The 15,606-nt window shown below is 34.6% G+C and overlaps 1 protein-coding gene across 1 annotated transcript; it reads right to left on the bottom strand.

The window, feature by feature from the left end:
- Positions 1 to 14,909: 14,909 nt before the first annotated feature.
- LOC123644137 (zinc finger protein 320-like) lies at positions 14,910 to 15,232 on the bottom strand. Its single transcript, XM_045560296.1, is given in 2 exon segments — positions 14,910 to 15,101; positions 15,104 to 15,232. Coding segments are annotated over 2 exon segments (321 nt in total).
- Between the last annotated feature and the right edge of the window lie 374 nt (positions 15,233 to 15,606).

Genomic DNA, 15,606 nt, shown 5'->3' with positions numbered 1-15,606 from the left:
CTTTACCAGCTATCTAAGTATTTCTTAATCCAGTCAACACCCAAAATCAACCATTACAGCATTGCTTTAGTACATTTCTTTTAACCAATATGTGCCTGGAATATGTTTTTCATTCTTTATTTTCATATTACTGAATCATTTAGTTCTAGATATGTCTTATCTGAACATCATAAAGCTGGATTTATTTTTCTAATTTCATTCTGATAGTGTTTTTCTTTTAAGAAGTTAATTGATTTTTTAAGTATTTATTATAGTTACACATTTGGACTCCTTTTTTAATGAGTTGGGATCTTGCTATATTGCCCAGGCTGAAATGCAGTGGCAATCATATTGTACTGTAGCCGCGAACTTCTGGGCTCAAGGGCTCCTCCTGCCTCAGCCTCCTGAGTAGCTGGGACTACAGCTGTGGACTACTGCTCCAAGCTTTGGACTCATTTTTGTCATTTTAGGTTTAGATTTTCTTTATTTAATTTCTCCTGCAGTTTTTCATTCGTTTTATGCTATCTGTTGACCTGACACTTCTCTTGGCCTCTTCTTCTGGGTTTTCCCTCCCCCATCATTTGCTGGTTTGGAAGCTATAGATTGGTATTTATATGTTTTAAAAATGAACCATAGTTGTTTTTTGTAATTTTAGAAATAAGATCTATGTTGCTCAGGTTGGCCTTGAACTTCTGGGCTCAGGCAATCTTCTTGACTCAGGCTCCCAAATAGCTGGGACTACAGTGCACACACCACCCTGCCCAGCCAACCATAAATTTTGAATATACATATTTACTATAGTATTTTTTTGTAAAGTTTAAAATCACTTATATATCCTTTTCCTAAACAATCCTTACACATTTAATCTGCCATCTTTCTTCAGAATTGTTTCAAGAATTGAAATTCAACTTTGTATTTTGTTGGCTTTATTTTAAAGGAGACAGTAGTTTGATTTTTGTGCTCACAGTTATTTCTTATGTACCATGCCTTCCCCCAATGTTCAGTTTTCTTGATGTAAAAAGTAGTTATTTCAACAAATGTCTAGCAGGTAAACTAGTTTTTATAGTTGTAAAAATATCTTTATTTTGGCCTCGCTACATAATGGTAATTTAGCTAGTTTTAAGTGTTCAGGCTGTAGTCATTTTTCTCTCAGCACTTTGAAGATAATACTCTACTATCTTTCAGCACCTTTGATATAGATAAGAAATCTGCCATCTAATTATTGTTACTTAACAGATAATCTTTTTCTATCTGATAGTATTAAGATTTCTTATTAACCTGGGTTTTTATACTTGCTCGATACTACCTTGAGGTCTGGATTTATTTTTATGTATGTTTCTCTGAATTTAAAGATAATGATGCTTTTAATCTAAGGTATATTGATCTTTAGTACTAGAAATATCTTAGACATTATCTGTCTAAACATTCTTGTCTGCCACACTATCTATATTCTATTTCTGAAATTTGTTTTGATATATTATATGTTAAGGCCTCTGTCCTCCATGACTTTTTACTGCTGTTTGGGAATTCATCTCTTTGTATATCTCTATCTCATTCTCAGTGAATTCCTCAATCCTGTTTTTCAGTTCACTGTCTTTTCTACTATAACCAGTCTAGAATTTATCCTATCTACTGGGATTTTCTTTTTTAACACATAAATTTTAATTTTCAAGAATTTTTGTTGCATTTTTTCATATACAACTATTCTTTGCTTTTCTTTTGATTTTGTTTCAAATTTTCTTGTTCCTTTTTCTATAAAAAAACAAGACATTATTTCTTTCTTTACATCTTTGTGGATCTCAAACTCCTATTTTTACAATATTTTGATTGCTCTGTATATGTATTTCCTCTTGCATTTTTCTTTTCTTTTTTTTAACTCTACATCCTCTTCTAATTGTTGTGGTTGTTGACTTTCTTAGCTGTTTTTTGTTTCCTCAGGTGCTTTGGAAATTAGTTTTCAGGTTCATCCTGAAGGGAAACTCTTTTCTATCTTTATCTCCTGCTTATCCCAGTCCCTGAGTCAATGGGTGGCTTGGCTTAAGTTTTTGGAGTTAGGCTTTGTCTGCCTCCTCTGTCTTCCTGTCTTTATATAACACTTAGCCACAAAAATATTTTTCAGCCTTTTTTCACAGTTTAGGAAATCACATTTTAGTGCCATTTTCATGTTCTAGGACTTGGTCAAGTCTTTTGCCAGGTGGTTCTTTTTAGTCTTCACTACCATGCAATACTAACTCTTGGTACCTTTAACTGCTCCCAGATCTGAAGTTTAACAAGTTTATAATGTCAGCGTTTCTTACTACTTTGTGTTCTGTTATGTGATGATTGTTATTTTTAGTACACCTATAAATAGGTAATTTTTTCTCTTTACTTTGTCTCCTTTTTCTTTTTAAAAATTTCAATATATTTAGGGGGTACAAGGGCAGTTTTGTTACAGGATATATTGTATAACAGTGAGGTCTGGGCTTTTAGTGTACCCATCACCCAAATAGTGTACATTGTACCCAAGAAGTAATTTTTCATCCTTCACTCCCTCTCTGCTTCCCCCTCATTGGAGTTTTCACTGTTTATTTCCATTCTGTATGACCATGTGTACCCATAGTTTAGCTTCCACTTGCTAGTGAGAATATGTGGTATTTGATTTTCCATTCCTAAGTTACTTCACTTAGGATAATGGCCTCCAGTTCCATCCAAGTTGCTGCAAAAGACATTGTTTCATTTACATTTTCTTTATCCACTCCTTAGTTGGTGGACACTTAGGTTGATTCCATATCTTCACTACTGTGAATTCTGCTTGCAATAAACATACGAGCGCCAGTGTCTTTTTGATAAAATAACTTCTTATCATTTGGGTAGATACCTAGAAGTGGGATTGTTGGCTCCAATGTTAGACCTACTTTAAATTCTTTGTGGAATCTCCATACTATTTTCCATAGAGGTTATGCTAATTCACATTCCCACCAACAGTGTATAAGCATTCCTTTTTCATTGCATTTGCACCAACATCTGTTGTTTTTTGACTTTTAATCATGGCCATTCTAACTAGGGTGAGGTGGTAACTCATTGTGGTTTTAATTTGCATTTCTCTGATTAGTAATGCTGAGCAGTTTTTCATATCTTTTTTGGCCATTTATGTATCTTCTTTTGAAAATTGTCTGTTCATTTAGATTGCCCACTTTTTAGTGGGGTTATTTATGTTTTTTCTTGTTGTGTTGTTTGAGTTCCTTATAGATTCTGGATATTAGTCCTTTGTCAGATGCATAGTTTGTGAATATTTTCTCCCAATCTGTAGGTTGTCTATTTATGCTGTTGATTATTTCTTTTGCTATCCAAAAGCTTCTTAGTTTAATTAAGTCACATTTATTTTTGTTATTTTATCTGTTATACTTTATTCTGTTACACTTTATCAATAATTTATCATATACTACAGGCCGGGCGAGGTAGCTCACACCTGTAATCGTAGCACTCTGGGAGCCCTGGGCGGGAGGATTGCTCGAGGTCAGGAGTTCAAAACAAGCCTGAGCAAGAGCAAGACCCCATCTCTACTAAAAATAGAAAGACATGATCTGGACAGCTAAAAATATATAGAAAAAATTAGCCGGGCATGGTGGCACATGCCTGTAGTCCCAGCTACTCAGGAGGCTGAGGCAGAAGGATTGCTTGAGCCCAGGAGTTTGAGGTTGCTGTGAGCTAGGCTGATGCCACAGCACTGTAGCCTGGGCAACAGAGCGAGACTCTGTCTCAAAATAATAATAATAATAATAATAATAATAATAATTTATCATATACTTTATCTATAATTGCTGAGAACTGCTTGAAACAGAAAAATCTCTAAAGTGTCTACTCCCAGTACCATATTGTCCAGAAGTCCTGTTAATACAGTTTTCACATAAGAATTTGGAAATTAGGATATGAATCTTTGTCAAATATATTATCTTTGGCATATATGCAGTTCATTCTACTGCTTTGTTCAATACACAGATACAGTGAATCAAAACAAGCATATGAACACAAGTTCATAATCTGAGGATGTGACTTTTAGACTCAAAGTAAATAGATTCAAATCATGGCATTGACATTTGCATCCTATATGACTAAACCTTTCAATGCTTTTGTTTCCTCATCTGTATTTATGGCATTATATTTACCTCATAGACATCTTTAAAAGATTAAATGAGGTAATATACGAAACATTAGCATAGTACATGACTCATAGTAAGACTTCAGTGAATGTTAACCATTATCTGTACAGTGGAACTGCATGATGTACGCATTTAATGTATAAATTCACCTATAGCCATTTTCTTTTGTGGAATACATGAAGCATAAAATTATATTTTAGATATGTACCCTACTATATGTGATATATTAATTTATACTTTGAAGTGAAATATTACCAGGGTTGGTAATCTCCCCCCACACTGTGTTTCTTTACCTTATGGGTAATTTAAATGATCTTCTAAGGTAATTTTAACTACTGGATATTTTTTCCTTTGAGATTGACTTTTAAACGTTAGTCCCTTCATCAGATGTAACTATTATTAGTTACTGCTATGCAAGTCAGGTGTACTTTTATGTCAGGCATTGATAATTATATAAAGCTGTGCAGTAATAGAAAATCATTTGGGCTCAAAAATCACAAAATCTGGGTTCAAATCTGGCCTCTTCCATTATCCAATCACCTCACCTTCCCAAATGTCAATTTCTTCTTTTATAAAACAGAAGTGATAATAACCACCTACCATAGTTTTGTAAAGATTAAATGAAATAAGGTATGAGAATCCAGTCTCCAAACTGTAAATCACTAGATGTATATGCTGTGATTGCCTGTCTTCCTTATAGCAGCTTTACAGAGCTCAGTGGAAAGCAGGTAACCCTGAGCCTGGAAAGTTTGTTGCATTTCCAATCCATCCTGCACTTTTTTGCGGTAAGGAAAAACCCTCAGTGATAGTTCTATGAAAAATGATTCTTAAGGGATGACAGCGAAGTACATGTACATTATCTGGTATTTGTATTTGACAGTTTAACTGCTAAGACCAAGTATTAGAATCCTTTGCTCTTTCAGCCACAGAATACAATATTTAGTTTTGAGCAATTTGAATCAGCAATAAAGGAAATCTAATTTTAGTTCTGAAATAAGTAGAGTAGACATTTCCTTTCCTATTCAGATAAAATTATTATATACCTTTAGTGGACTGTGCTGAACAAATCTAAGAACTAAGCTGTTTATCCTTAGCTGGTGGCCCTATTTTAAGCCACAAAAATGTGTTCTTTGCCCAGGTCCCCAGTGCAGTTTTCTCCTCCTTCTCCACACTGAAATGTAGCAGAAACTTCTCTAAGTGGAACATGCTTTGTGCTTTCTAGAGAGGAAAAAAGATAAAGTAAAATTGCTGCTCTGGGAGCCAAGAAAAAAGTTAGCACATAGACGTATAGCTGTTCTCAGCTGCCCTTTAACCCGTTTATTCCTTAACAGTCTTAATTTTCCACCTATGGTTCAAAAATCAAAACAGTGTTAATAGGTACACACTGAGTAACTTGCTTCTACTCTGTTCACATCTGCCCCAACTACTACCTCCTCCAGGTCCCTACTGTTACTAGTTTCTTTTGTATCCTCCTGGTGTTTGCTTATATAAATACAAACATGACAATGTAGATACAGATGTATTCTCCCCCTTCTTACACAAAAGGAACCATATTATATATACTATTTTGCACTCCCCACCACCCACCACAACAACTTATATTAAATTGATGGGTTTTTTTAACATATGTAGAAAGCTTCTTCATTCCTGTTTAGAGCTACATTATATTCCATTAGAAGTATAGGCCATAGTTTATTTAACCAGCCACTCATGGAGGAATACTTGAGCTGTTTTCAGTCAATTGCTGATATAAAAACTGGTACAATGAATAATCTTAAATATTATTATTTTGTACGTGTGCAAGATATCTCTAGGATAAATTTCCAAAGGTAGAATTACTGTATCAAAGTGAAAATGCATTTTTTAAAAATAATTTTTTATTGTTTCAGCCACCTCAAAACAGATAGGGCATCAGGGATGAAACCTACTGGTGGAGTAGTATAGTCAGGCCTGGATTTGATCTAGGTTTCATCATTCTTCTGGCACATGGCTCTGGGCAAATCACTTTGCCTCTCATGGAGCCTTGGTATATGTAGTCCTCCACTATAACAACTGGAGACTAGTCCCTATCTCAGTGGAATAATTATAAAATTAGATGAGATAATCCATGGGAATTGTCCACAAATGCCTACCTTTAAGATGCTGAGATTATTAACATGAAAATAGCTGCAACCCTGCTTCCCACATGCTATGCTCACTTGCCTTTTTTTTAATTATCATACATTAAAATGACGTTTTCTTTCTTTTCATGTGCCATTCCATAAATTTTAACACATGCATAGATTTGTGTAATTACCACCATAATCAGGATACAAAATAGTAAATATATTTTTAATTTTAATAGATATTGGCTAATTGGTCTCCATAAAGGTTGTATACCCACACTGCACTCTCCCCAACGGTATATGAGTGCCTTTTTCCCTCACAGCCTTGGCAAATGATAGAGCTGATTATTTGTTTGTGTGTGTTTGTTATTATAGCATTCCCCATGTAGAAACATAAGCAGTGGACTAGGGCTGCAGCAGCTGTCTGGTCCTTCTTCTCTTGATTAAAGTTGCTTAAGCCTAAAATCTGAAGCTTACAAAGAAAAATAAATACTAAACAGAGGCCTCATATTTTAATCACATTTTAAAGCAGCTACTTTCCCCATCTGCTCCTAGAACAAATAGACAGCTTAGTTTACAGCATTCTGTCATTCTGAATAACTAAGGGATCACTGAAGGAAGGCAGAAAAAGTTGTCTCGATTGCAGTTGTATACCTCTGAGATGGTAACCATTCTTTGCTAAATGTTCACAAGTTCTACTCCACATATAACTTCTCTTTTCTCTTCTGCCTCCTACCTAATGTCAAAACATTTGGAAATGAAAGTTGATTAAGAAGATATTACAATTTTGAATTTGTATTTGTAAACTTACTAAAAGAATGGTGTTAATGGGATTGACATGAGAAAATTGGACTAAAGTGTTTGAAATATCTTCTCTCTTTATTGTAAATGTAAATCAGCCATGCATAACCAAAATATCATATTTGCAAACCTCTGAACTATGAGCCAGATTCAGCCAGCAGGTTTGTATCATTGGCTTCAGATAATCTTTCAAAATCGGGAAATATTAAATTCACATCCAAATCTCTGGCTTCTCTTGAATAATGAGAACATCTGGCCACAATTGCCCCTATTATTACATCACAACTGTTGATTGGGACATGCTACTCTAATTCACTACATTTTTATACCTGACCACTTCATTCATTTTTTTCTTATTCTTTAGAATACTATATAATTTAGTTAAAGTTTTAATAAGTTTTAACAAGAGCAAATATTTTTTCATAATACCAATATTTTCAGATATCCATATGGTATTTAACAATAATATTTCATTAAAAGAATTTATAGCTGTTATGATTAAAGTAGTTTTGTTCTTAAAAACTTGAAATCTGCCATCTGACTTAGTGGTTGAACTAGTTAACATAAAGCTTTTTTTCCGCTTTAATAAATGAACATATTTTCTTACCATCTTGGGAAACCATTATTGATTTTTATTACTTTCTGAATGATTCTTGCTTTTTTTCATCTGATATATTGATTATTCCATGTTCATGTCATTTGACTTTTAATATATATCTCCAAAAAACTTTGGTTGCTGAGAAATGTTGCAGCAAGGTTAATCAGAGTTATGCTCATATTTCTTCTGCATTTCGATCCCTAAGCTGATGAGCTGACTTACCATATAACTTCTCATTGATTTTAATTTTCCAGACTTTGCAGACCCCTGTTTATTTAGGTGAGCTTTAATCACTTGTTCATCCTACTCCCTACATGCTCTGCACTGAAATCTATCATGGTATAAACAAAGATTGAAGATAATAAACACTGCTTTCTTTGTTAACACTGTACCAGAACTATGGATGCTTTGTTTATGAGCACATATAATTAAGGTTTGAATCTGTGTTAAAAAGGAATTCATGGAATCTGGTTGTACCCATTGTTAAGAACAAGAATTCTTTTTATGACTTGTCCTGCATTATTGTTGTTGTTATTTAAGAATAATTGCTACTAAGACAAGTAATCTAAATAAAATAGGAACCAAAGATTTGTGGTAAATAGTAGGGGCATGAGAGTATGGAGGGAAAATTTAGTGGGACTTTATTATAAAAAATATTTTAAAAGGCAATTTAAATACAGGTAATGATTTCAACTGTGGGAATAATGAAAAGCAAAAAAGAATGAATGGCATTTTGATTTTCATTTTTGTAATTTCTAACAAATTTGATAATAACACAAAATAGCATCCTGCCTTTAGTGTTTAACTTTCTAACATGATTTTAAAGAGGTACTTTTTTTGCAAAAATATTCAGAGGGCTTTTCAGTTTTCCTAAGAGTCTCTTCAATCCTTTGATATTATTCTCCTTTCCAACATCCATTCCATCATATTTCTTGTTGATTTTCTTTATTTCACTTTTAACTGGTCTTACTGGCTTTATGTGCATTCAAATGTCACTTTCATTAACTCCATGAAATCCTGCATCTTTCCTAATACTGACTTTGAATAAATTTTCATTATATTATTTATAGCCATAAATAGCATCCCAAAAGAACAGATGTATTTACACCATCAATGATTAGGGAAAAACTGACCAACAAAACTTTTGTCATGAAGGGTAAGAACAGACTGTTTAGTGTTGAACAGGGAAGGATATTTGAGTAGGAACCAATTAGTGAATGATGTGTGCATTGGTCAGTATTTTATGCTAAGAGAACTTTTGATTGGGTAGTGAATATTCATATAATGGAAACTCTCTTGTCTTGTCTTTAGTCTTCTGAGTATGGGAATTGTCTTAGTCCATTTTGTGTTGCTATAACAGAATGAATAATTTATAAAGAAAAGAAATGCATTTCTCACAGTTCAGGAGACCAGGAAGTCCAAGGTTAAGGGGCCCACATCTGGAGAGGACTTTCTTGCTACATCGTCCCATGGCAGGTGGCAGAAGGGCAAGAGAGCATGCGTGTAAGAGAGAGCAAGAGAGGGTTGAACTTGCTTTTATAACAAACTCACTCTCACAATAACAAACCCACTGCCCTGATAACAACATTGGTTCATTTATGAGGGTAGACCCCTCATGACCTAATTACCTCTTTAAGATCCTACCTCTCAACACTGTTGGATTGGGAATTAAGTATCCAGCACATGAACTCTGGGGGACACATTCAAACTATAGCAGGAACTGTGACTTTCTGGGTAGCAGATTCTAAAGATTTTCAAATTTATTATAAATGCTTTCCCGTCTTACATAAACTCATCAACTCTGACGTTTTTTAAAAATATCACAGAAGTGTGTCGTATATGTTTGTGTGTGTATAGAAACTTCAGACGTTAAAAAAAAGTGAAGTGATTTCTTCAAAGTAATAAGATGAAAATTCATTCATAGCATTGACTAAAGTAGGCTGGCAGTGTTGATAGTGACATTTATTTAGCATGAATAATATTCTGCTCTCCATGAAAGATATTTTTCTGTGGGATAGCTGTGAAACAAAAGAACCTAGTACCACACGACTCACCATTGCATTATAATAGAGTGCCCCAAAAGTGGCCATACATAGGGGAAATGGGAAACTGTAGCTAAATGTAACTTTATTTGCAAAATATTCATTACAAAAATTTTCCTTTGTATGGAGACTTTTGAGACACCCTTGTAGATATCCCAAGAACAAATATATACCGAAGAAAAGAAATCCCTGATGACAGAACCAGGCGAACCACAGGTACAATTAACGACTTAATGCAGGGATGAATTTAGTATAATCTATCATAAGATAATTTGTTAGAAGTGAGTCTTGAGGTAGAAATAATAAAAAGAAAAAAACAGTAATCAAAAAATGAGGGATACTAAAGGTTTCTAATGGTCAAATGTTATAAACGCTAATTAGAATTTTTTTAAATGATGTTTACTATTTAAAGACTTTGGAATAATATTAAGACAAAGACTTTTCTGGGTTTTCTATATATTTTGTAATTGCTGTAATTAAGAAATAAATCTCATTCTAATCTGAAGTGATCTTTCTCTCCTGTGAACTTTCAGAGGCTTCATTTTCTTTTTTCTTTCTTTCTTTCTTTTTTTTTTTTTTTTAAGACAGAGTCTCACTCTGTCACCCTGGGTAAAGTGCAGTGGGATCATTATAGCTCACTGCAACCTCAAGCTCATGGGCTTAAACAAGATCTTCTTGCCTCAGCTTCCCGAGTAGCTGGGACTAAAGGTGTATGCCACCACGCCTAGCTAATTTTTCTATTTTTTGTAGAGAGGGGGATCTTGCTTTTGCTCAGGCTGCTCTTGAACTGCTGAGCTCAAGTAATCCTCACACCTCAGCCTCCTCGAGTGCTAGGATTGCAGGTGTGAGCCACTGCACCCAGGCCAGATGCTTCATTTTCTATATTACATATTTGACAGATAATTTTGTACTGACAATGAACAACTCTTTTGCTATTTTCTGAAACTGTTTATTTAAATCACATATTGTTATTCAACTACTTTTGTGCTTATACCTTTCCAAACAAACTATAAATTTTTTATAATCTTTCATACTTTCTGACATTCTTTACAGTGCCTTGTTAATAGTAGAAATGGCCAAAATACTTTCATGATTTGACCCAAACAGATACAAGATACAGATATTCTTATCCTTTTCCAGAATAAGAATGACTTGACTCCTATTTAATGTATAGTACATTTATCTAATTATACAAAGCCTTTATAATAGATATTAACCATTTATCCCTCTACTGAACTTATAATGAGTTCTTATTTCAATGTAAGTTATGAGTGGAATTTCAGATTCATGTTCTAAAGACTTTCTAAAACAATAGGGCTCATGAGAGTAAGATGACATGTTTGTGATAGTGTGCAAAAACAGGTATTTTCTCACATTGCTAGTAGATATAAATTGGTACGACTCTTGGAAAGCAACTAAGAAATATATGTATACCACACCTAAAGATATTATCCTTTGGCCCAATTTCTAAAAATCTATTCTAAAGAAGCATGGAAAAAGCATTATCCAAAAGAAACTTTGTAATATTATTTATAATAACTAAATTTAGAAACAACCTAAATGATAAACACTAGGGAATGGTAATAAGCAAATTATAGTGCAGTAATATGATGTTATTATATATAATGTTTGCAAAGAATCTGTTTAAACATGGACTTTCTTTTTAAAAAATTTGGAAAAATTAGTATTATCACTATTTTTCAAAAAGAAGCATAAAAATGATATGCAACACTATCAACAATTTGTCAGTTATTTGTTTTTGAGTGGTAGGACTGTTTTCATTCTTACACTTGTTTGTATTCCCTAATACTATAAAAATCATGTATTATTTTTAAAATTGAAAAACAAGCTGCTCTTTTTTTAATCCAAGAAGCAATGAATACTTAAATAATTCTTTTGGGAAAGACATACTTCTTAAATTTTAATAAGTTTTAGGGGCCGGGCGCGGTGGCTCACGCCTGTAATCCTAGCTCTGGGAGGCCGAGGCGGGTGGATCGCTCGAGGTCAGGAGTTCGAGACCAGCCTGAGCAAGAGTGAGACCCCGTCTCTACCAAAAATAGAAAGAAATTATCTGGCCAACTAAAAATATATATACAAAAAAATTAGCCGGGCATGGTGGCTCATGCCTGTAGTCCCAGCTACTCGGGAGGCTGAGGCAGTAGGATCGCTTAAGCCCAGGAGTCTGAGGTTGCTGTGAGCTAGGCTGATGCCACGGCACTCACTCTAGCCTGGGCAACAAAGTGAGACTCTGTCTAAAAAAAAAAAAAAAAAAAAAAAAAAAAAAAAATTTAATAAGTTTTAGGAACTTCAAAATAAAAAAGAACTAAAACTAGTTTAAAGTACTGAGCACCTGATCAAATTCAGTTACCCTGCCATGACTCTTTCTTCTTCAATATGAAACAGGCCTCAATACAAATAATCAGTTTTCTTTTCATGCCTTAACAGACCTTCTCTTGACTTATCAAGACTAAGCCAAATGCCTGTCCATTTTCAGTGTGGCAAACCCAGACTCTGTCCTACCCATTATTTGCTCTTCATTTCCTTCTTATAAGACCATCCAGAATGTCTGTGTGCTGAGTGTTATCCCATATTTTAAGTGAACCATCAATGTAAAGTTTTACTTCTGTTTGAGATGAACTACTCCTTGATCTCTCTTAACGGTGTTTAAAGACACTTTGGCACAAAGCTTCATTTTCTGAAACCCCACTCCTGTCAGAGTCCTAATTCAGGCATTGTTCATATTCTGCAGATACTAGCATGCTTGGACCATTAACTTTTAAAAATATATGTAACAGCTTTATTTTTTTTTCACATTAGAAAACTTTGTTTTATTAACACAAATTTAGTTCACATGAAGTCTTAAAAAAGCATTTCAAAATCCACTGTATTTTATTATCTTAATATTCAACTGGTAAAAAAGTTTATAAAATTCAAAACGTCTCTAATATTACTCTGAACACTCATCTCACACCTTACTTACAAAATTGTTATAATTCACTCACAAAGAGCCTCTTCACCTAGATTTTTGTTCTGTATCTTATATTTTTACTGTACTTAATTTCCCATGGAAGAGTACGTAAATGATGCCCACCCAATTTAGAAGAACTTTTCATATCTTTGATGTAGCAACAATTGACCACATTCTTTCCAAGAAACACTAGTAAAGAAAACATAACATCAACTACTTAGAAGGTTGAATTATGTCAATATTTAATTTTCAAAATATTTGAAATTATTTCAATACAAAAAAGTATATTTTGAATGTAATTATTGCTATCCACAAAATCAGTCTGCTCTTTTTAAACCTACATACAAATAAATCATGTAACTATTTTAACTTTGGATTTTTCTCTATAATCAACCCTCTGCTTTAGAGTAATATCTGAAAGTCTTAATTCATCAGTGCTTTCTACTATGAATTCTCTCATGCTTGTTTAGACTTGATTTTTTATTAAGTTTTTATTTTTTTGCATTTACTGCATCTGTAAAATATCTTTTAGTGTTAATTCTGGTGTTTCCTAAGGTGCATTTTTTTTCCTTTGAGACGAAGTCTCACTCTGCTGCCCGGGCTAGAGTGCTGTTGCATCAGCCTAGCTCACAGCAACCTCAAACTCCTGGGCTTAAGCGATCCTGCAGCCTCAGCCTCCCAATGAGCTGGGACTACAGGTGCATGTCTCCACACCTGACTAATTTTCTCTATTTTTAGTAGAGACACGGTCTTACTCTTGCTCAGGCTGGTCTTGAACTCCTGTGCTCAAGGGATCCTTCTGCCTCAGCCTTCCAGAGTGTTAGGATTACAGGAATGAGCCACTGTGCCTGGCCCTACGGTACATTTTTTGAACAAATGTTCTACATTCATTACATGTGTAGGGTTTCTCTCCACTCTGAAGTTGAATAAAGTTTGACCAGCTATTGGAAGGTTACCTGAATTCTCCTGTGTACCATAAGATCTCTGTTATAAGTAAACATATTATAATACTCTTTATATTCGTACTAGATATTTCTTGTGTAGTAATACCCTGAAGCATTGTAAGGCATTTATTTTGTGAAAGGCATTACAGCAGTAATTACATTTATATCACTTTTATACAGTATGAACTCTCCAAGGTCAAGCAATATGTGAGCAGTTGTTAAAGGTATTTCCACATTCTTTACATTTGTAGCATTTTTTTTTCATGTATGGTAAGTTAAGAGCACCTGGTAAAGGCTTTGCCACATTCTTCATATTTGTAGGGTTTTTCTCCAGTATGAATTCTCTTATGTCTAGTAAGGTCTCCACACCCAATAAAAGCTTTGCCACATTTCTCACATTTATAGGGTTTCTCTCCACTATGAATCCTTTTATGTACAGAAAGGTATGAGCAATGATTAAAGGCTTTGCCACATTCTTCACATTTGTAGGGTTTCTCTCCTTTATGAATTATCTTATGCCTAGAGAGGCTTGTGTGACGCCTAAAAGCTTTCCCACATTCTTTACATTTGTAGGGTTTCTCTTCACTATGTGCTCTCTTATGTTCAGTGAGGTGTGAGTGCTGTTTAAAGGTTTTGCCATATTCTTCACATTTGTAGGGTCTCTCTCGTATGAATTCTCTTATGTTTACTAAGGTCTTGGCCCCCATTAAAAGCTTTGCCACATTCCTCACATTTGTAGGGTTTCTCTCCTATATGAATTCTCTTACATTTAATAAAGTAGGAATACCAGTTAAAGGCTTTGCCACATTGTTCACATTTGTAGGGTTTCTCTCCAGTATGAATTCTCTTATGTTCAGTGAGGTGTGAGGGCCGTTTAAAGGTTTTGCCACATTCTTCACATTTGTGGAGTTTCTCTCCTGTATGAATTATCTTATGTTTAGTAAGGTCTGGGCACCAGTTGCCACATTCTACACATTTGCAGGAGTTTTCTCTGGTATGAATAATCTTGTGTTTGGGAAGGTTCGAGCTGTGGTTAAATGCTTTGCCACATTCTTTACATTTGTCATATTTCTCTTCAGTATGAATTCTTTTGGGTTCAGTAAAGTGTGAGCTTTGGTTCAAGGCTTTTCCACATTCCTTACATTTGAAAAGTTTTTCTACAACATGTCTTATCTTATATCTATTTATATTTGACAATTTTCTAAGGACTTTCAAACATTTATTATATTGGAAGATTTGGCAATGGGTAGTTTTTGAACATTGGTTAAATCCATTGTAATAACATATATTACATTCACCCACACTTTGCCACTCTTTGGGCAAATTTAAATTCTCAAGACCACATCGTCCATAACTTCTCAGCATCACTTCTTGGAATGAATCTTTTGTGCTCTGTTCTGGCAAATGGTCTTGAATGTAATAAGACATAGCTTGGTGTTTGGCTACTGTCTTGTGTGTCTTCACTTTCCACAGTTCTTTGCTTTGTTCCAGACAGGTGACAAGGTCTGGCTTAGGGACAGCAAGACCCAGGGAGACCAGGTTCCTGTAGTTCTCTAACATCACATTCCTATACAAATTCCTCTGAGCAGGGTCCAGGCATTCCCACTCCTCCAGAGAGAATTCTATCGCCACATCTCTGAAGGTCGGCAGTCCCATTTCCCAGCTTCTGGGGTGTCCTGGTGTTCTCCCTATGGATCTCCCAGTATCTGCAAGTCACAGGATGACAGAGGTTGTGGAAGAGACACTTAGGAGCTCCTGGAGATGGAACAGTGGGAGTAACAGCTTTATTGACATATAATTTATATGTCATACAATTCACCCATTTAAAGTGTATAATTCAGTTGTTTTTAGTATATTCATGCAGTTGTGCAACCTTCACCACAATGAATTTTAGAACATTTTCATCACCCCAAAAGGAAGCATGTACCCAGATTGCACCTCATCTCTCACCCAACCCTAGGCAACCACTAAGCTATGTTTTATCTGTATAGATTTGTGCATTCTGAATATTTCCAATAAATGAGATCATA

Source organism: Lemur catta, chromosome 8 (assembly GCF_020740605.2).
Source record: "Lemur catta isolate mLemCat1 chromosome 8, mLemCat1.pri, whole genome shotgun sequence".
In the NCBI taxonomy this organism is placed as follows: domain Eukaryota; kingdom Metazoa; phylum Chordata; class Mammalia; order Primates; family Lemuridae; genus Lemur; species Lemur catta.
This window is presented reverse-complemented; position numbering and strand designations above follow the sequence as displayed.